This window comes from Pseudochaenichthys georgianus, chromosome 21 (genome assembly GCF_902827115.2).
Source record: "Pseudochaenichthys georgianus chromosome 21, fPseGeo1.2, whole genome shotgun sequence".
Lineage (NCBI taxonomy): Eukaryota > Metazoa > Chordata > Actinopteri > Perciformes > Channichthyidae > Pseudochaenichthys > Pseudochaenichthys georgianus.
In genome coordinates this window covers 19,881,700-19,902,686 of record NC_047523.1, presented here as the reverse complement: position 1 = coordinate 19,902,686, position 20,987 = coordinate 19,881,700, and the positions used below count along the sequence as shown (strand labels likewise).

General features: G+C 40.8%; 1 protein-coding gene across 1 annotated transcript in view; it reads right to left on the bottom strand.

Annotated features, from left to right (window-relative positions):
* LOC117467096 (E3 ubiquitin-protein ligase SH3RF3-like) overlaps positions 1-15,262 on the bottom strand; it is a 138,444-nt gene extending 123,182 nt beyond the window's left edge. The window contains 2 exon segments of the mRNA XM_034110689.2: positions 14,773-15,111; positions 15,113-15,262. Coding sequence (XP_033966580.1) covers positions 14,773-15,111; positions 15,113-15,181 — 408 coding nt within the window. The 5' untranslated portion in view covers positions 15,182-15,262.
* Between the last annotated feature and the right edge of the window lie 5,725 nt (positions 15,263-20,987).

The following is a 20,987-nucleotide window of genomic DNA, read 5'->3' as shown; positions in this document are numbered from 1 at the left end:
TTAAAATCTTTAATAAAACCGTCTCTGTGCTATGAAGAGACCTAAAACCAGATTGGAAAGTGTCTAAAATGTTATTGGAGGTCAAAAAACTGTTAAGTTGAAGGTAGACAACCTTTTCAATTATTTTGCTTAAAAATGAATGAATTAAATTTGAAATTGGCCTGTAATTACCGATTGTCAGTGTATCGAGGGTGTTCTTTTTTAGCAGTGGCTTAATAACTGCAGTTTTCAAGCCCTTAGGGAAGTCACCTGAATGGAGCGACATGTTCACAATCTGCAGTACATCTGAGGCAATATAGCAATAGACATTTTTAAAGAAGTTTGTCGGAAGACTATCAAGACTACATGTAGTTGTTTTTAGATGGAATATAATGTCTTCAAGTGTTTTATGGCTGACTGGAACAAATTCTGACATGTTTGCTTCATTAATTATTTGTCCTTGCAATGGGAACGGGTCAAGACTCGGAATTGAGGAATTGATATCTTGCCTGATCTTTAAGATATTTTCTGTGAATTGCATTTCTGAGTGGAGATTAGTTCAGGGGCTATTTCCATTCTGGGGTTAGTTAACCTATCAATAGTGGAAAATAATAAACGAGAGTTATTAATATTTTTGTTGATAAGATCAGAGAAAAATGATTGTCTAGCTTTCTTCAGTTCAAGACCGTAGGTGAATAGTTCTTCTTTGTAAATATCATGATGTATCTTGAGTTTTGAACCCACACACACCAAATCATTCTCCAACCTCAAGTCCAGAACTGTAAAGCTTGACAAATTCTGCGTAAAAACTTAAAGCAGCCAAACACACACACACACACACACACACACACACACACACACACACACACACACACACACACACACACACACACACACACACACACACACACGCACACACACACACACACACACACACACACACACACACACACACACACACACACACACACACACACACACACACACACACACACACACACACACACACACATGCCTAAAATAATTTAAATACATACTGAGCAAAATAAAACAATACCTTATTTATTTCAAACTACAATAGGAAACCACTTCCATACCCCATGGCTACATGCATATGCCAATACAAATATGCACACACACACACACACACATAGCATTCATTTGAAAATAAAATACAGACACACACACACACACACACACACACACACACACACACACACACACACACACACACACAACACACATACATACACACACACACACACACACACACACACACACACACACACACACACACACACACACACACACACACACACACACACACACATACACATAGCCAGGAGTGGATGTTTGGTCACGGACGTCAGAGTGGAAAGCTGATCACAGTTGTACTGCAGCCATGAACACTGAGGATCAGACTGTGTCCCGAAATAACCTGATGTGTTCTTATCTGACCCCCATACATTAATGCAGCACGCATTTATGACGAATATCACATTCACCCTTGGTAGAAAATAACATTATTCCTGCAGTCACAAAGTGTTATGAGTCATACTCATTAGAGAGAGTGTATGGTGGCCATATGGCTTTCCATGAAAACTTCAATCACATTGCAGTAATGTTCATATTCCTGTTACTACATTACATTACATTTAGCTGACACTTTTATCCAATGCCTAAAATAATTTAAATACATACTGAACAAAATAAAACAATACCTTATTTATTTCAAACTACAATAGGAAACCACTTCCATACCCCATGGCTACATGCATATGCCAATACAAATATGCACACACACACACATAGCATTCATTTGAAAATAAAATACAGACACACACACACACACACACACACACACACACACACACACACACACACACACACACACACACACACACACACACACACACACACACACACACACACACACACACACACATACATACACACAATACACACATACACACACACACACACACACACACACACACACACACACACACACACACACACACACACACACACACACACACACACACACACACACACACACACACACACACACACACATACACATAGCCAGGAGTGGATGTTTGGTCACGGACGTCAGAGTGGAAAGCTGATCACAGTTGTACTGCAGCCATGAACACTGAGGATCAGACTGTGTCCCGAAATAACCTGATGTGTTCTTATCTGACCCCCATACATTAATGCAGCACGCATTTATGACGAATATCACATTCATCCTTGGTAGAAAATAACATTATTCCTGCAGTCACAAAGTGTTATGAGTCATACTCATTAGAGAGAGTGTATGGTGGCCATATGGCTTTCCATGAAAACTTCAATCACATTGCAGTAATGTTCATATTCCTGTTACTACATTACATTACATTTAGCTGACACTTTTATCCAAAGCGACTTACAATAAGTGCATTCGACCAGGAAGATACATCAGGTTTCATAGAGCCAAAACATTTCAAGTGCTACTCAACTAGCTTTAGATAAGCCAGTCCTTTATTAGTATATAAGTGCTTTGTTAGTAATTCTTTGTTAGTAATTATATCGCTCGAAGTGGAGTCGAAAGAGATGAGTTTTCAGTCTGCACCGGAAGATGTGTAAGCTTTCTGCCGTCCTGATTTCAATGGGGAGCTCATTCCACTTGTTTTTGCTGATGGGGGGGATACTAATATGGATATTATATATGCTTAGTATGTTTGTGTTGGTGTCATTTCAAGCATATTTTAACCACCTCACTATTAGCCAATTAAATGTACTTATGGATTTAAAATTGGTTCAAGATTGAATTTCAATGACTCAATATCGTGAAAACATTTTTCTTTTTATGTGATCTTGTTTTTTGCAGTCTTTAGTGCTCTTTTCTTGACATAATAAATGTAGTTAATTAATGAAAGACATTCAAACTGCTGTAAGGTCCAAACTATTACCCTGACATTTTACAGAAAAACCCTTCAGGAGGGACTGAACTACCTCAGAAAGTTCATTCAGGCCTACGAGGGAAGTAGAAAGAAGAGTGGAAACGAATGATTCCTCAAAGATCCATAAACACTGCCGGTGATAAATTGAAGTTGAGAGCTGTGAGAATGAACAGCAGGTCGATGAACAGGGAGACCTGTTTTTGCTGCCATGTTTCCAAATTCTCTTCAGATGTGTGTGTGTGTGTGTGTGTGTGTGTGTGTGTGTGTGTGTGTGTGTGTGTGTGTGTGTGTGTGTGTGTGTGTGTGTGTGTGTGTGTGTGTGTGTGTGTGTGTGTGTGTGTGTGTGTGTGTGTGTGTGTGTGTGTGTGTGTGTGTGTGTGTGTGTGTGTGTGTGTGTGTGTGTGTGTGTGTGTGTGTGTGTGTGTGTGTGTGTGTGTGTGTGTGTGTGTGTGTGTGTGTGTGCTGATCTCTTGTCTCTACTAGAGCCAAGACTCTGTTTCCTGCCAAATCTAAAGCGGGTGGTGGGTGAATTTCAACATCTCAGCATTGCACTGAAAGATGAGGAGGTGGAGGACTGACAGGAAGGAGCTGTAACGTATTACCACTCACACACACACCTGCACTGTCTGACACCTGGAGAAACCACAGTGTGTTTCCACAAAACTATGTCCCCCAAGAGAACCGTTCCAATTATTCAAGCACATCACCAGTGGAACTTCAGCTGTAACTACAACCGACACACGCATTACGTAGAAGCTCCTGGAGGAGACAGCTGAATACAACTACCTACAGTCACAGAATATGACTTGTAGCAGTTTTTTCCTACACTGTAGAAGACTGTTTAAGGCAGCTATGGGTAATTTTACACTGTGACAGTCTCATTTGGCAGCAGGGGGGGGGGACTCTGTTTTTTGTCTGAATGGTGCTGGTTTCATCAGCCAGCCAGAAAAATGTAATGTGATGCCAAGTGCAGAAGAGAAAGGGAAGAAGTCCTCTATTAATCCCTCTTGGGGAAATTCAATTATTTCACTCTGTTTGTTATTTATTACATTACACACAAATGTATTGGGAAGATGCCGGAGTGACGGAGCTGCCACATAGTCGTGCTTGAAGCAATTGGGGGTTAAATGCAGCATTTCTCATATAGTTTTTCATATAATTGTATCCCAACGGAACAACCCCGCCAGGCCAAAACATTTTTTTTTTTTAAATGCCAAAATAAAGCAATTTCCATTGCAATGTTTCCCCTGTATTCATTCTGTAGGAAGCACTGCCATGTTACAATGGACAGGGCGATTGTCTGTAGTTACTTCACATTAACAACAGTACAGTTGAATGTCCGTTATCTAAACTGCTAAAGTCAGTTGAACAAGTGACTTAAAAAAACATTTTTTGTAGTATACAGTGCCATTTCTGCATTTGGCTAGAGAATATTGGGTTAAAATAAAGATTAGTGCTGCTGTGTTGCATTTATGACTATCACTGATGATCATAAAGTAGCTAAGAAGCCTATTTTGTCTAGTGGGCTATGATTAAATTGGCATGCAGTTTCAAAACTATTCATAATAAGTTTAAATGAAAACTATAGATGGAGTTATATATGAAGTAGTTGCTTGACACATATAACGCAGCATTTAAGCATCTTGTTGTCCTTGAAATTGCTTATTTAAAACATTTGTTTTAGCATGTGACACTTGACGACAGTTGTACATTTTTTGTGTGAGGAACAATACAATTAGTGTGATGTGCTGTTTCTGTAGTGTAAATGGATATTAAACTACATGTTCTTTTCTCTTTTACAATAAACCACATAGTGTTTAATATGCACCATTAGAGACAAAGAAATACCTATTGTGTGTTTTGTATTCCTGTTGGAGAGTACTGATGTTATGTTGCAGCGGCCCTATAACGTTGTGATGTTATGAATGTTTTCAGTGACCAATCATTTTATAAAATTCGTGGCACATGGACAAGGGATGCTTTCCTTGCATACAAAATATCCAACTGATATGTGTTATATTGGCAATAGTCAGAAAGAACTGCCAATAATAGATTTAGAAAACGTAATTTGCGTAGTGACTACCCATCCTGATGTTGTCAATGCATGTTCATGGTGCCATTTTTCCATTTCAACCTAATAATATGCCACCATTACTCTGTCAGAAATGTATTGGCTTGACCAGTAGAGTGACATCTCACCCTAATCTCCATAGTAACAATAGGACCGGGAGTGAGGGGGTTAACCCTTAACCTGATGTGTATGTGCCCATGTGTGTATTTGTGCAACTGGGGGATGGGATTGATGGGATTCCACCCATACACCCGTGGGAATGGCAGTCAAGCTCCAAAGCTTGTTTAGGCTTTAACACCCATTACACATCCACCCTCCAAACTAAACACACACACACACACACACACACACACACACACACACACACACACACACACACACACACACACACACACACACACACCCACACACACACCCACACACACACTATCTCATAACACCATCACCCGAGCTATAAGCTGCCCTCACCCGCAACCCTGCCTCCATCCATCAATCCATCATCTGACCCAGCTCCTTCCATCTTCCTGTCTGTATCAGCAGGATGGTGACAGGGCCGAGGAAGGGACTGATGCAAGGTGACATCACCGGCAATCAGGTCAACATGAACACAAGTAGTCGGGCATCACTGATATGTAAAGGAAGTAGTAGGGACATGCTACCTGGTCAGAAGACAGCAGGATTTAGAGTAGTACGAGATTTAGAGTCGCTCATCTCCTGATTCTGATTCAAGATCAGCTTAAATAGCAAGCAAGTCATTTCACCCATTGGTTTCTTGGCAATTATTCCACAACTTGCATTGCTTAGATCCAGTTTTACCACAAACGGATATTACCGGGCTTTAAAATAAGTAAAACAAAACAAAACATTTTATTGGTAATCTTATTTGGACCAGCTGGGCTGCCAGGAAACTATTGGACTTTGGATCATTTATCATTTATTGAATAGTTTAGTACCACCCTATATTTCAATGAAGAGTAAAGATAAATGCACTTGCAGAAGCTTTTCTAGGCAGATAAAAGAAAATAAAAGAATTCTGGAGGAAACTTTAACACAGTACATTTTTGGTAAGAAACCGGTTTAGGCAAGGCAAGGCAAGTTTATTTATAGAGCACTTTTCAACGCAAGGCAATTCAAAGTGCTTTACAAAAAAAAAAAAAATGAAAGACATTAAGCATTAAAAAAGAAAAGCTAATCAAATAAACATTAAGGAAAAATACATGGATAAAAGTTACAGTGCAGTCTAAAATATAAATAGTTCAATTAAACATTACAAGAAAAAGTACATGGATAAAAGTTACAGTGCAGTTTAAGATATGAATAGTTCAATTAAAAGCAGCGACAAAAAGAAAAGTCTTCAGCCTGGATTTAAAAGTAGTAAGAGTTGCAGCGGACCTGCAGGTTTCTGGGAGTTTGTTCCAGATATTTGGAGCATAATAACTGAATGCTGCTTTACCATGTTTAGTTCTGACTCTGGGGACAGAAAGCTGACCAGTCCCTGAAGACCTGAGAGATCTGGATGGTTCATAGTTTAGCAGGAGGTCAGTAATGTATTTTGGGCCTAAACCATTCAGTGCCTTATAAACCAGCAGCGGTATTTTGAAATCTATTCTTTGACACACAGGAAGCCAGTGTAAAGACTTCAGAACAGGAGTGATGTGATCCACTTTCTTAGTGTTAGTGAGGACTCGAGCAGCGGCGTTCTGAATCAGCTGCAGCTTTCTAATAGATTTTTTAGTGAGACCTGTGAAGACACCATTGCAGTAGTCGAGTCTACTGAAGATAAAGGCATGAACAAGTGTTTCCAAATCCTGCTGTGACATTAGTCTTTTAATCCTAGATATGTTCTTTAGGTGATAGTAGGCTGATTTAGTAACTGTTTTAATGTGACTGTTGAAACTCAGGTCAGAGTCCATGACTACACCTAGATGTCTGGCTTTATCTGTTGGTTTGAACATTGCAGACTGAAGCTCAGCGCTAACTTTTAAACGTTCTGCCTTGGCTCCAAAAACCATTACCTCAGTTTTATCTTTGTTTAATTGGAGAAAGTTCTGACACATCCAGTCATTGATTTGTTCAATGCACTTACTCAGTGTTTGAATTGGAGCACAGTCTCCTGGTGAAATTGTTACGTAAATGTGTGTGTCATCTGCATAGCTATGGTAACTTATTTTGTTGTTCTTCATTATCTGAGCCAGTGGTAGCATGTAGATGTTAAAGAGAAGAGGCCCCAAGATGGAGCCTTGAGGAACCCCACATGTCATATTTGTCAACTCAGATGTGTATTTACCTATATAAACAAAGTTGTTTCTATCCTTTAAGTAGGATTTAAACCAATTTAGAACTGTTTCCGAAAGTCCCACCCAGTTTTCCAGTCGGTCCAGTAATATGTTGTGGTCAACAGTGTCAAACACAGCACTGAGATCTAATAATGCTAACACTGAAGTTCTGCCACTGTCTGTGTTTAAGTGGATGTCGTTAAAGACCTTTACAAGAGCAGTCTCAGTGCTGTGGTTTGGACGAAAGCCTGACTGGAACACATCGAAACAACTATTTAAATGCAAGAAATTACTCAACTGTTGAAAAACAACTTTTTCAATGATTTTACCTAGAAATGGCAGGTTTGATATGGGCCTGTAATTGTTCATTACTGAAGCATCTAGATTATTCTTTTTTAAGAGCGGTTTAATGACTGCAGTTTTCAGGGCCTGTGGAAAAATACCTGAGTGAAGAGACCTGTTTACTATATGAAGTAGTTCTGAGGCCATGCAAGGTTTAGACTACAACATGTTACTAGCTGTGGGCAGCTTTATGGCAAATAATCCGAAATCCATTTTGTGTCTTGTGTCTACTAGGGAAACAGTTAATTGGTAAACAAAAACACAAGCATGGAAATATATGAATGCATACTGCTGTATATGTTTGCATACACACACTTGCACACACACACACTTGCACAACAGCATAATCCCCTAGAGCTCCCAGGAAATGCAGAGCATAGTTGTCTAGTTTTAACTACTGCTTAAATGTCAGCGCAGGCATTTGTGTGTGTGTGTGTGTGTGTGTGTGTGTGTGTGTGTGTGTGTGTGTGTGTGTGTGTGTGTGTGTGTGTGTGTGTGTGTGTGTGTGTGTGTGTGTGGTGTGTGTGTGTGTGTGTGTGTGTGTGTGTGTGTGTGTGTGTGTGTGTGTGTGTGTGTGTGTGTGTGTGTGTGTGTGTGTGTGTGTGTGTGTGTGTGTGTGTGTGTAGAGGGAAGCTTCATTACGTGGTAACACTGAAATTAATTACCCGTTTTCTTCACAAAAACATCAGAGAAAAAGCAAAAAGGAGATGTGAAAGAATGAGTAAAGAGTGACAGAGGAGATGTGTGTGTGTGTGTGTGTGTGTGTGTGTGTGTGTGTGTGTGTGTGTGTGTGTGTGTGTGTGTGTGTGTGTGTGTGTGTGTGTGTGTGTGTGTGTGTGGTGTGTGTGTGTGTGTGTTTAATAATCTGGGTTGGAAAGGCAAAAAAGGGAGATTTTTTTCTCTCTCACGCACACAGCCACAAACCATTCATCTTCCCAAGACTATCTCTCTGGACACATTTCTAACTCTTTGCGTGTGTGTGTGTGTGTGTGTGTGTGTGTGTGTGTGTGTGTGTGTGTGTGTGTGTGTGTGTGTGTGTGTGTGTGTGTGTGTGTGTGTGTGTGTGTGTGTGTGTGTACGTGTGTGTGTGTGTGTGTGTGTGTGTGTGTGTGTGTGCGTGAGTGAGTGAGTGAGTGAGTGCGTGAGTGAGTGAGTGTGTGTGTGTGTGTGTGTGTGTGTGTGTGTGTGTGTGTGTGTGTGTGTGTGTGTGTGTGTGTGTGTGTGTGTGTGTGTGTGTGTGTGTGTGTGTTTGGCCATACAATGTCAGGCCTTCGTTCAGTATTTATGAAGTGAGGAGGGTAATGTCGAGGTAATGACTGAGAGCTTGTTGTTTACTGTCACAGATCTAATGAATGTGCATGCATGCACGTCCTTGTGTGAGCGTGTGTGTGTGTGTGTGTGTGTGTGTGGTGTGGTGTGTGTGTGTGTGTGTGTGTGTGGTGTGTGTGTGTGTGTGTGTGTGTGTGTGTGTGTGTGTGAGCGTGTGAGAGGAGAGACACAGCACAAATGAGGCTTTCTCGGTCTGTGTTATTTTAAAAGTGTGGGAGATATCCAGATGAACTATGAATGGAGCTACAGACCGCGTATGCATTTCTAGTGAATTTTAGAGTGAACATGTTGGTCTACTGTAGTACTTCTTCAAAGGGCCGCTGTTGGACTTGGTTTTAGGGTTGAGGTAAGGCATTGTGCCTGTGTCTGTGTCTGTGGTGTGTGTGCGTGTGCGTGTGTGTGTGCGTGTGTGTGTGTGTGTGTGTGTGTGTGTGTGTGTGTGTGTGTGTGTGTGTGTGTGTGTGTGTGTGTGTGTGTGTGTGTGTGTGTGTGTGTGTGTGTGAGAGAGGATTATGTGGGCTTCCACAAAGGAAATAGTCTGTTACCAATCCCTGTAATGATCCTTTTAGCTTGTGTCTTCTGTGTCATATTGTACTAAGGACACACACACGCAGACATTGGAATGACAGGGCAAAGCAACGTCTCGCTCCAGAGATCAAAGCATGGGGCATCGTTGCTGTTATATACGTTACTGTGGCAACCTCGGGCGTCACCACAGCAACCCCAGGTAAGTACAGGTAAGAGGGAACATCAAGAGTCGGAGTCATTATGGCACACTGCTTTTTATGAGAACTGGACTGGAGGGGTTCAAACAGTCAATGGTTATAGGTTTAATACAGTTTGCTTTATTACGTGTTAGATTATTAATTATTGACTACATTGGGTGTTTAACAGGAATTGATTTAGATGTTTCATTTGAATTGATTTAGCTCTGCAGTCTTATCACAGCGATGAGTATCCGAAGATAACACCATTCTGGCTAGTTATCTGGATTCTTGTTTCTGCATGAACGTTAAAATGATCAAAACACACATTGTTTAATACTTTCAGCACAGAGCAAATCTGATACTTTCTCAGACAGAAAGCTTTTTGCATACCAAGCAGAAACCTGGGTCAGTCCCTTAAGTGCAAAAGAGGGACTATGTAATCAATTAGGCTCCATTCTCAAAGAACAATACACTCCTTCAGGACGTATACCTGCTAAGGCAGACCAGCAAAGGCCAGTCAAAATTCATGAATTAATGAGAGTCTTCCACCAGTGTAGCTGCTGGGTACAGTCTTAATAACATTGTAATGCCTCATGTGCAGGACTTAAGAATTCGCCTATTCCAAAACGTTTCCAATTTTCTGACAACTTATCAAATTAAACCAAATCAAAGCAAAAGGCTCATTCTGTACTGTGGGAAAATTAGACCATTGTACTGGTTTTGCTCCGTATCTGTTACATTTGTCCAATGCGTTGATATGGCAAGAAACGACGGAGCGAGGAACAATGACTTTGAAGAGTTTTTCTAGTTAGCATGCTAGAAAGCACTTAGAGATTATGTACATCCTAAATGGGTGCTTAATCCTCCAAAGATGTTATGTCAATGATAGAATAGTTGGTGATTGAGTCGATTCATTCAGCAGGATACGTACAATTATAGACGAACAGGGCACAAAGCAGATTTCTGTCGAATAAGATACAAGTATTTGATCAGAAAAAAAGGAAACACGTTTTAAAATGCTGGGTTGAGAAGTACTTTCCCAGCTAATAACTTGTTCTAAGGTCCATGGGACAACATTTCCAAATTCTATTGAACTATGGTTACACATTTTTTGGGATCACAAGATACAAACAAACAACAAACAGAAAAGCTGAAAGCATGACCTCCTTGGCAACAGCTACAAGAGCAGTCACCATAGCTACAGGAAGTGTGCAGTATCTGCTGCTGTGATGTTAAAGACCTTAGAAAACCTGGATGATCACATCATTTACCTGTGTAATGTCAGGAAATCATATCCACTCTCCTCTATCATGACAAATGACTTGCATTCGGATGAAGTTTCAACATTCTATTTTTATGCTCATATGCCATGAATCTGAATGAGGATGTGGATCTAAAACAGACGTATTGATCAGCAGTAGTGCAATTAAAATAATAAGTGGGTGTATATAATATTACAAAATGTGTCATTACAGAGCCCTGTTATGAATTTAAGCAACACCATTTGATATACTAATAGACAGAATACACTGATACTGGTTCCTGATGAGCATCTTGTCTTAACTCAGGGAAAAAAACATGATATGTCTCATAAAAATGTATTCCAGCGCTATTATTCAGAGTACATGACACTGCTACATTGTTGAAACACCTCTTCTGTTTGCATACTGTAGTCTAGGTGTCTTCGCACTGCTGTCTGTGAACAGGGGAACAAGTGGCGAGTCATCTCTGCAACAGCTGATAAACAACACTGCAGCAGAGGGACGAGCTGAGGTGCTGCCAGACTCATCAGCTGCTAAACAGGCGCAACATTTCTGCTTTGTGGGTAAAAAGAGCTACGACCAAGAGGACAAGATCTACCAAATCAAACAAGAGATTTATTATTCAGCCAAATTACATCACAACCTGTTTAGTCTTATCCTTCTAAGTCTTGTGTTTTGAATGTTTTTTTCTGTTATCAAACAGGCCCCAATTCAATTAGATTCCTCAAGGCTTTCCACATGTTTGGGATATTCATGCACGTGGAGGCATACAACAAAAATTGTTTCTTCAAGAATTCGAAGTAGCACAGTCAGGTTTATAAAAAATGGTCATTAAAGGGGTTAAGAATTCCTTTAACTTCACACAGAGCTAGGCAAAAAAAAGGAAATGATCAGCCTTGATAAACTTGTATTGGTCGAAGCACAATGTCAGCAACACAGGCACAAACAACACAAACAGCTGACTCAGCACTTCGGGCTGTTCTGCTATTTCCATAGCAACCCATTCATTCTCATCTACAATACCTGATGGAGAGTGTTTGTGTTTGACCGGTGTGACTCATTCAGTTCAAACGGATGGTGTGTGTGTGTGTGGTGGTACTGCATTAGTGTGTCACTCAAAGTCAGATTTAACTCCCTTTGCGAGACCCCTGCTCTTTGAGTGCAGGGGGCTGCACTTACAAAGGCACACCCCCCCCCCCCCCCCCCACACACACACACACACACACACACACACACACACACACACACACACACACACACACACACACACACCAAGTTAGAAGAGATTAATTCACACTTTTATCACCAAGCCATGGTCCCAAGGGGGGCTAGAGGAGACTTGGGCAAAGTGTCTGCAGGGGAGAAGGTAATGGGTTATACATGTAGGTGTGTGTGTGTGTGTTGTGTGTGTCCGCAGTTAAAATGCTCTCCCTATACTGTACAGGTCATAAAACCAACACAGCCTGGCCACGGTACAGACGACGATGTGCAATGTGTATATTTCTGCGTGTGTGTGTGAATGTGCATGCTACTACATTTCCCTCTCTGTAGGTTAACTCTTTCAGCCATACAACTCCCCCACATGTCCTGGCTCAAGTCTTTCAATTAAGATGTTTCTTAGCCTCTTTAGAAAGAGCATTTCTCAAAAAGAGAACTATATTGTAGCATTCCTCTTTAGTATATTCATTTTTTTCTTCATGCACCAGGCATCACGGTCGCACTATGGGGACCGGTAGAGTTTATTGAGTGAATTGAAATGGAGTGTTAAGTATTAGAGGAAATGTCACTGAGGGTTTGGATTCCTGTTCATCGCCATTAATGAGTGACTGCTCACTGCTGCTGCACTTCATCACACCATTGCGCTCCGCTGCTTCAATCAATGGCCAGTCTGCCTGATAGTTTCTGTTGTACTGAGGAGGGGTGTGTGCAGGCTGATTGCAACGCCTTTGTTCCCCCGTGGTTCAGTGTATCCCTCTTATTGGAAACATTCACTAAACTCAGAGAAAAAGCTGCTGGATGGGAAACATGAACACACCTGCCCACGACCCTCATGCACTCCAACTCTGAGAAACCCCTTTGCGTTTAGGAGTAATCACACAACAAAAGCTCACCTTAGACAAATACAGTGAATCTGTCTTTACAAGTCACAACATGAAGTTTTGCCTATAGAAAACTTGTATTTTTTCAAAGGCAAACGAGTAAAAGCTGGGAGTGAGGTGAGGTCATGCCTTTTGCTTCTTGTTATCTGCAAATGCATGTATTTTTTCAAATGACCATAGCTGTTAATCATGATAAACAGCTGTCAATATAGATTGCTAATGGAAGACGTTATTTAAATACCATATTTTGTCATTTCATAAAATATGCCTTTATTTTCACTGATATTGTGATAGAGCTGCAATGCTTAATCAACTACTCAAATTGATTAAAAGAAAAATGATTGCCTACTTGTGTATGTTGATAATTAAAAAACACGCTTTTCCCGACTCTACAACATGTTTATTGCGTATATTCATTTGTTTTATATCATGATGAACTGAATATACAGTATCTTAGGTTTCACATTGACAAACCAAGACATTTAAAGACATCACCTGGGACATCTTTCACTATCTAAATCCTGTTTTGGACCAAAGGATAATCTAGAAATATAATATTCAAATGAATAATAATGGAAATAAATGTTAGTTGCAGCGCTACATCTGTATATGCACCAGTTGGTGTGAATTATGCAACACGTGTTGGAATGACATAGAAAGAAAAAATATGATCTGCCCTCAAATAAAACCTTTGAACAGTTTCTCATAATACATTTTTAAGAAATGTGAAAAGTTGTTAACTGCAGCTCTAGATTTGCACCTCATTATGTTGAAGCTTCTAGGAAATGAAAGTGCAATACAACTGGGGTTTTCTATCTCACCACGACTGCTTGCCGTTTTTCAAGATGTGTGGGTAAGATCTTGGAAACCAATAGGAGGCGAGATGACAAGCAACATATCTTGCAGAACAGTGCTGCTGATGCCATCACATTTTCTGTCTAATTGCCACATTACAGCCACATTCTTCAACACGCCTCACATCACAGCCACCAGACAACGCATAGGATGAACTGCGTCGCAAGCAAACAAGGCTCTCCATTCCTCTTCACTGAGCTTGGGTTATGAATCCTCTCAATGCTGCAGCCTATAGGCAAGTGTTCTTCACCAGGACTATGGCAACAGAGACAGGTGTCCCTCTTTTGTCCACTTAGTTCAGTTAATTATACCTCAGTTACATCACAGGACAGACACCTTCATTAAGACAAAGTAGTGCCTCATCAGGGAATATTACAGGTGATAACTCAGCCAAACAATCAATAGAGAGCAGTACATCAGTCAATAGATGTTTGTGCAGTGCACTGCTGTTTTCTTCATTCTTTCTCCCTGTTCCATAACTTGGTATCAGCCATCAAGTGTGTTCCTCATCACAGTTATGAAACAATCTATACGGAAATCAGACTCAATGCATGAATATTCTGCATGACTCAAGATTCACATCTATCTATACAACAGCAGTGTATATGTACAGGCAGCATACTGTACACCCTGTTCCCCTGCAAACAGCAGAGATAAACAATAGGGAATTGAACTAGTGCCCTCAAAATCTTCTTCCAACAACGCCTGGTGCTATACTGGGCAGCAGGGAACAAATCCTGAAGTTGTTATTGGGTTTTTTGCATGCTGAATTGAAAAAAGTACCACTGATTTATACTGTGTTTTCGTGAATAAACAACGATTCATGTAACGGTAAAACACGTAAACATTGTTTGTTGCTCTTCATTGAGAGACACTTGCCCATATGGATGGTGGGAAAGTAACCTACCTTAACAGCGGAGCTCCTGACAGCTACAGGCAGCTCTCTGATCGCACTGCCCGGAGGAGAAGCGCATATCCCGACTGCGTACCCCTGCAGCGAGCCCCCGGCCAGGGACAGCCTCGCTCCTACTCCTCCGTTGCCTCGCTGCTGCGGCCGCTGCTTAATACCGTCCAGCAGGCGAACTAGGAGGATGTTCGCCGGCAGGTCGTCCACCCTGCAGTCCACCAGGATGCGGCACTCCGGGCAGCGGAGCTCGTTCCTGGAGCTCAGAATGTTTTCCAGGCAGCGGCGGCAGAAGGTGTGCTGGCACGGCAGCACCTTGGCCGTGGTGTCCAGGCGCTCCAGGACACACCGAACACTCCAGCAGATCCAGCAGAGACGAAGACTCGTCCATGTCGGCGGAGAGGGTGAGCATCTGGGCTTTAGAGTCCGTGGAGACGCCGCGACGACTGGCTCGTGTACCGGAGAGAAGAACCGGGGGCTGGGAACATGCTGGGAGGCGACGGACGCCCCGCGACAGAGTCCTCGCGCCGAGCAGTTTACCGCTGTGGTGTGAATGTTCTCCTCTGGTCCGTACCTCGCTCCGTCTCCCTCAACGTGTTTGTGTTTCTCTCTTCCTCCCTCTGTGTCTCCCCCTCTCTCCAGCAGCTGTGCAGAAAGCGGTGAGGTCACGCTCTCATCATCATCATCTGCGCGCCGATCAGAACTGTGGCGCGCGAAACAGATTGATACAGACTGAGAGAGAGAGAGAGAGAGAGAGAGAGAGAGAGAGAGAGAGAGAGAGAGAGAGAGAGAGAGAGAGAGAGAGAGAGAGAGAGAGAGAGAGAGAGAGAGAGAGAGAGAGAGAGTACAGCAGGTCAGTTTTTCTCTTCTCACACCTTCACACTGACTGGTTAAAACTTAAACACACACACACTTAAACCGGAGAGAATGTTGAAAGGTTGTCTGTCACCTGCTCACAAAGCCAAGCCAAGCTTATATATAGCCTCATAGTCAAACTCAATACAGTCGGGCGTCAATTCACAAAACTGTCAGCCAACCTATAGGCGCAAAGTATTGTCACTGGCAATACTTCTATGAGAGTTATTGCTTGATATAAGTTTGAGCATGAGGGAACTTTCAGAACAGATTTCAAACCGAGAAGATTGTTTTGCTTAGTTGTGTTTTGCTTACTTTTAATATATTTTAAACTTAAACTGTAGCAGTGCTCACCCTGTCATAGCCATTTGACAGGCGAAGAGATCTCTTCCATTACCTCAGGAACGACATTCAGTTGGAAATCAAGAACATTTGGCTTCTGACGACATCTAGTGGTTAACATCTGCTGATCTTTTAGTTTTTTACCTTGTTCAAACTATTTAAATCTCAAAAAATTATAATTTGAACGTGAAATGTTCTGTAATTTCCCGTAATATAAACTATAAAGCCAATCAGACTCAACACTGGTATTCCTGGAATGTTTGTGAATGGACACAACATTAACGAAACACTCAACAAAAGCCAATAACCTTTCTCGAAACTGAAGGAATTGATGTTAATATTGTTGTAAAGTGAAGCTATATTGAACAAAATATGCCAATATAAAGTATAGGATAAAGTACAGTGTAATGTGAAGGGGGGGGGGGGGTAATATGGTTGCCTAAAACTGTGTGAATTGGGTTGTAATTCACAGAAACAATAGCAGCCATAGCTAATGTATTTGAAGAGGACTAATCTTATATATTCTAAGATTAGTGTGTGTGTGTGTGTGTGTGTGTGTGTGTGTGTGTGTGTGTGTGTGTGTGTGTGTGTGTGTGTGTGTGTGTGTGTGTGTGGTGTGTGTGTGTGTGTGTGTGTGTGTGTGTGTGTGTGTGTGTGTGTGTGTGTGTGTGTGTGTGTGTGTGTGTGTGTGTTTCTCAGCCGTGACAGCTCTGTCTGTCCACCTGTTCAGACCTGCTCTGCTCTATCATTCTGCCCTGGAGGGGTATGGAGTGATTGAGTCAAATGTGTGTGTGTATGTTTGTCCCAGTGTGTGTGTGTGTGTGTGTGTGTGTGTGTGTGTGTGTGTGTGTGTGTGTGTGTGTGTGTGTGTGTGTGTGTGTGTGTGTGTGTGTGTGTGTGTGTGTGTGTGTGTGTGTGTGTGTGTGTGTGTGTGTGTGTGTGTGTGTGTGTGTGTGGGACACAATGACGCCTTCCTGGATGAGGGGTGGGCCCACTACCTACCACCCACGACGAAAAGCAGAAGGAGGACTGCTTCGGCACACAATGAGAAGGCGGGAGTGTGTTTGTGTGCAACCATATTTACACTGATTAATCAGACACTGAGAATGTCTGCTACATCCTTTCACAAGGAAGTACCTAAATACCCCTTCCAGCATATTGCAGTTGTGCTATTATATGCGATAATGTAATATAAATATAATAGAAAAGACAATGATTTCTTGTCAGATCTGAAAAAAATGGTAAACTAAAACACATAATATTACATTTACATAATAACACAATACACAATAGAAGCTTCTCTAAAAGGAACATCGGGTGCTCGATTGACAAAGCTGAATCAAGGTTAAATAAATATAATAACATTATGTGTGCTGGAGAAGCAAGCTGGCTTTACACATTGTCAATAACAGTTGAAATGCATGCAACACAATGAAATCTGGCCCAGTAAATAAACATAATGACTGAGACAAACTAATTTAGTCCAGCAGTCTTTGTACATACGTGTTATAAATCAAAGCGACATTAATTCAACATTTTCTAGTAACTAAATGCAAAATGACAGTCATTAAGCCCTAAAATCAAAAGACAACAAGACGTAGAAAGAGCTTCTCATAAACTGGAGAAAAACCCCTCAAATGAAGGTTGATTCTCTTGCAGCAGTAATGACTTGAAGACGTTCTGCTCTATTCCCCTTACATTTCATCTTCAGAGACTTGCCATTTCCTATCGGTTCCCCCATGGCTGCGAAACATTGCAATGCTACAGTAACGCAGCCACTAAAAAACGTTAGTGTATGTTGTTGTTGTCAAGCTTTGATTCTGAATGCCTCGCTATAACGCAGCGGCCCACAAGTGCTGGCATGGAGTCCAAATGCATGGTGTCTCTCTCTCTCTGTTTATCATACCCACTCATGTCTCAGGCCCAGCGTGTTTCATCTGCCTAATACAATTCTCCACAGCCAATGATTCAGAATTAGAGGAGAACTACAGGGAGAGAGGAACAAAAAAAAGATTGTTGGTTGCAAATCCCCTCAATCAATTTAAGCAGCATGGTCGGGGCTCCCTGCAGGACGCATTGCCGTCAATAACAAACACGAGGTGTACGCTGTTTAAACAGGAGACGTGTCAATTAGGGAGGGAAACTAGCACTTTGCAGATGCATGGGTTAAACAGCTCTGTTTGATGTCAATACGACACCAACATGCAAAACACATGCAATAAAGGCCTACTGCACAACAGTATGCAGTGTATGCATAAACTGTACACGTTATATACTCCGTGGGAATATGTGTTGTCTTATTAAATGGTGTGTCCATGTCCAGGTTATGTCGTTTTGAGCACCGACTGGCATATTATGACATGCTAAGCAGACCTTGTGAGGGCCCTTTCCGCCCTTAAAACTGTATTATTGCTTTGTTTTTCTCTCCATCCTGAGGGTAGAGGGTCAGTCAAGGGTGCCAAGTTTGCTTGAGGCTTGCCAAGGTAAGTTAGTTCGGCCTCTTATGTGTTTTCAATGGGCTTTCAGTGCTCAACGCACTGCATTTTAGCTGCCCACTGTACTGTGATATTTGCAATAAACAGCGTAATTAATCTGTAATTGAATGTTGTCCCATGGGAAATTATTGTGATGATGAGCTAAGAAAATGAACTTGAGTTGACCTGACACTGCATTCATTTTTTATTTGTTATTGTTTTTCTTCTCCATCAACCTTTTTTATCTCCAAGGTTCACCAAAGTTTCATATGCTCCCCTTTTATCCTTGTCTTTATCAATGATATCCATAATAACTCTCACCCTCTCATCATTGCTATGCAAACAGCCACCTTCTCCTATTGACTGAGAATAAGGGTGAAAGATGTATTCATATTGGCCTGAGACGATCAAATATAATGAATATGTAGAGCTTGTGTGTGTGTGTGTGTGTGTGTGTGTGTGTGTGTGTGTGTGTGTGTGTGTGTGTGTGTGTGTGTGTGTGTGTGTGTGTGTGTGTGTGTGTGTGTGTGTGTGTGTGTGTGTGTGTGTGTGTGTGTGTGTGTGTGTGTGTGTGTGTCCCTCTATGTACCTATACCATACACCTCCCTCCTATTGACCAATGTCCTTCGTTCATGCAAAAGTAGGTTAGCTGACACAGTAGTTACCATGGCAACCAGCTCTTTGCTTCCTCGTTGAAGAGTAGTTAGAGGATGAGTGTGTTCTCAGTTCTCTCAGACAATGTGCAAAGAGAGGGGGGTATTAATAGGGGTGCTAACAAGGTCATAGAGTCGGTAGGGGTCTGTTTGTACAGCGTGTGTGTTCTTAAAGTAGTACATAAGTAAAAGTAAGGTAAAATAATCAAATAACATTTAAAAAAGCAGCAGGAGTACAAAAAAAGTAAAAGCAACAACTATATACTGCAGAAATACAAATCAAATCATAAGAAAAAGAGAAAGAACAAATCGAATCATGGATGTCATTTTACATTATTAAATGTACAGTACAAATGTCTAACTAGCAAACTCTGGTTAAATTACCAAAAGTTAAAGTACAATTTATTCAGAATAATATATATTATAGGGTTATGGTTATTGATGCATCCTGTGTATTGATCAATCTCACTTTAATGTTGCACCTCATTAAGGTTGGGAACAATCTGAAGGTATTTAAATATATTTGATATATATATATATATATATGTTACTTGGTGAATATACCCGCCCTGGGACCAATAAAGTGTTATTGGTATAATATCATAATGTATTTTTTGTTGATTTTATATTGCAGCAGTATCCTGATATTGGAAAGTAACTAGTATTTTAAGTAAGCATAAACCTAGTGAAGTAAAAGCAAAATATTTGCCTCAAAGTAAAAGTTAACAACAGCAGTAAATGGAAATTATCAAGTTAAGTACAAGAACCAAAATCTGTGCTTACAGTTTTAAGTAAATGCACTAAATTGCTTTTCACCAGTGTGTTTCAGCTTGGGTAAAACCAACATATTGGCTTAATATAACATAGCTGTTTCAACTGTAAAGTGATGCATATTGCCTTTAGTTTTTATATTTGGATGGAAATAATGGATATATAGAGTAAGTAAAGTAAACATGTATGTTATCATTTGAAATCTGGAGTTTATACTGTACACTCTGTGGTTCAAATGTGCACTCTTCCTTAGAGGATAAAAAGGCTAGTATGAAATATCAGTTGAAGCATATTTTAATCTTTCATTGATTTCATCCATGAACTTCAAAACACTTAGACCATATTATTAATGTTCTTCTTTCAGAGTTAGAGTCTCCTTGGGGCACATAAAAAGCATGAGGAAGTTTGCTTTAATGATTTTGCTGCAAATTAAAGTTAGCCTAATTTCATTATAGCACGCAGCAAATGAGGCCTCCGCTGACTGATATCTCTCTGAGCTGCAGCGCTTTGATGTGCGGCTGAGAGGGGTTCAAACAGGAGACACCGTGACAGCTGCTCTTAAAAACTCAAGACTCCAACATTAATGCATGTTGACCTTAAGACTTGGTAGAATATTTCCTGCCAGTGATGAATGTATTTATGAACCAAGTTTTCATAACTCAAACCCTATTTGTTTAGCGCAAATTCATAAAAAAGACCCATAAATAAATAAGTAGAACAGGAAGGCAGTACGTCAAGTCTATATATTTGGAAAACTGAAGATAAACAGTAAATGTAGGTCATGGTGTTCCAAAGCATGCTTATCTTTAATGTTGACTGAAAAAATAGCTACAGTACGCAATGGTACATTCCTATATGTGAATAAGTCAACTGAAATGAAAACAACACATGAATGATCTACAAAATTTGATTTTTAACGGCACTTTTCAATCATTAATGCTGTTTTTCAAGCATTCTATGTTTGTCTTTCCCTTCCAGGTGCATATTTTTATTATATGTTTTTTTTTCTTTGCTGCATCCTACTAGTTAATGCAACACGAATTGTCCCACAAGGAACATGCAGTACACAGAGGATATGTTATCCTACCATATGTGATGTCGCCTTATCAAATAGTCCGATATC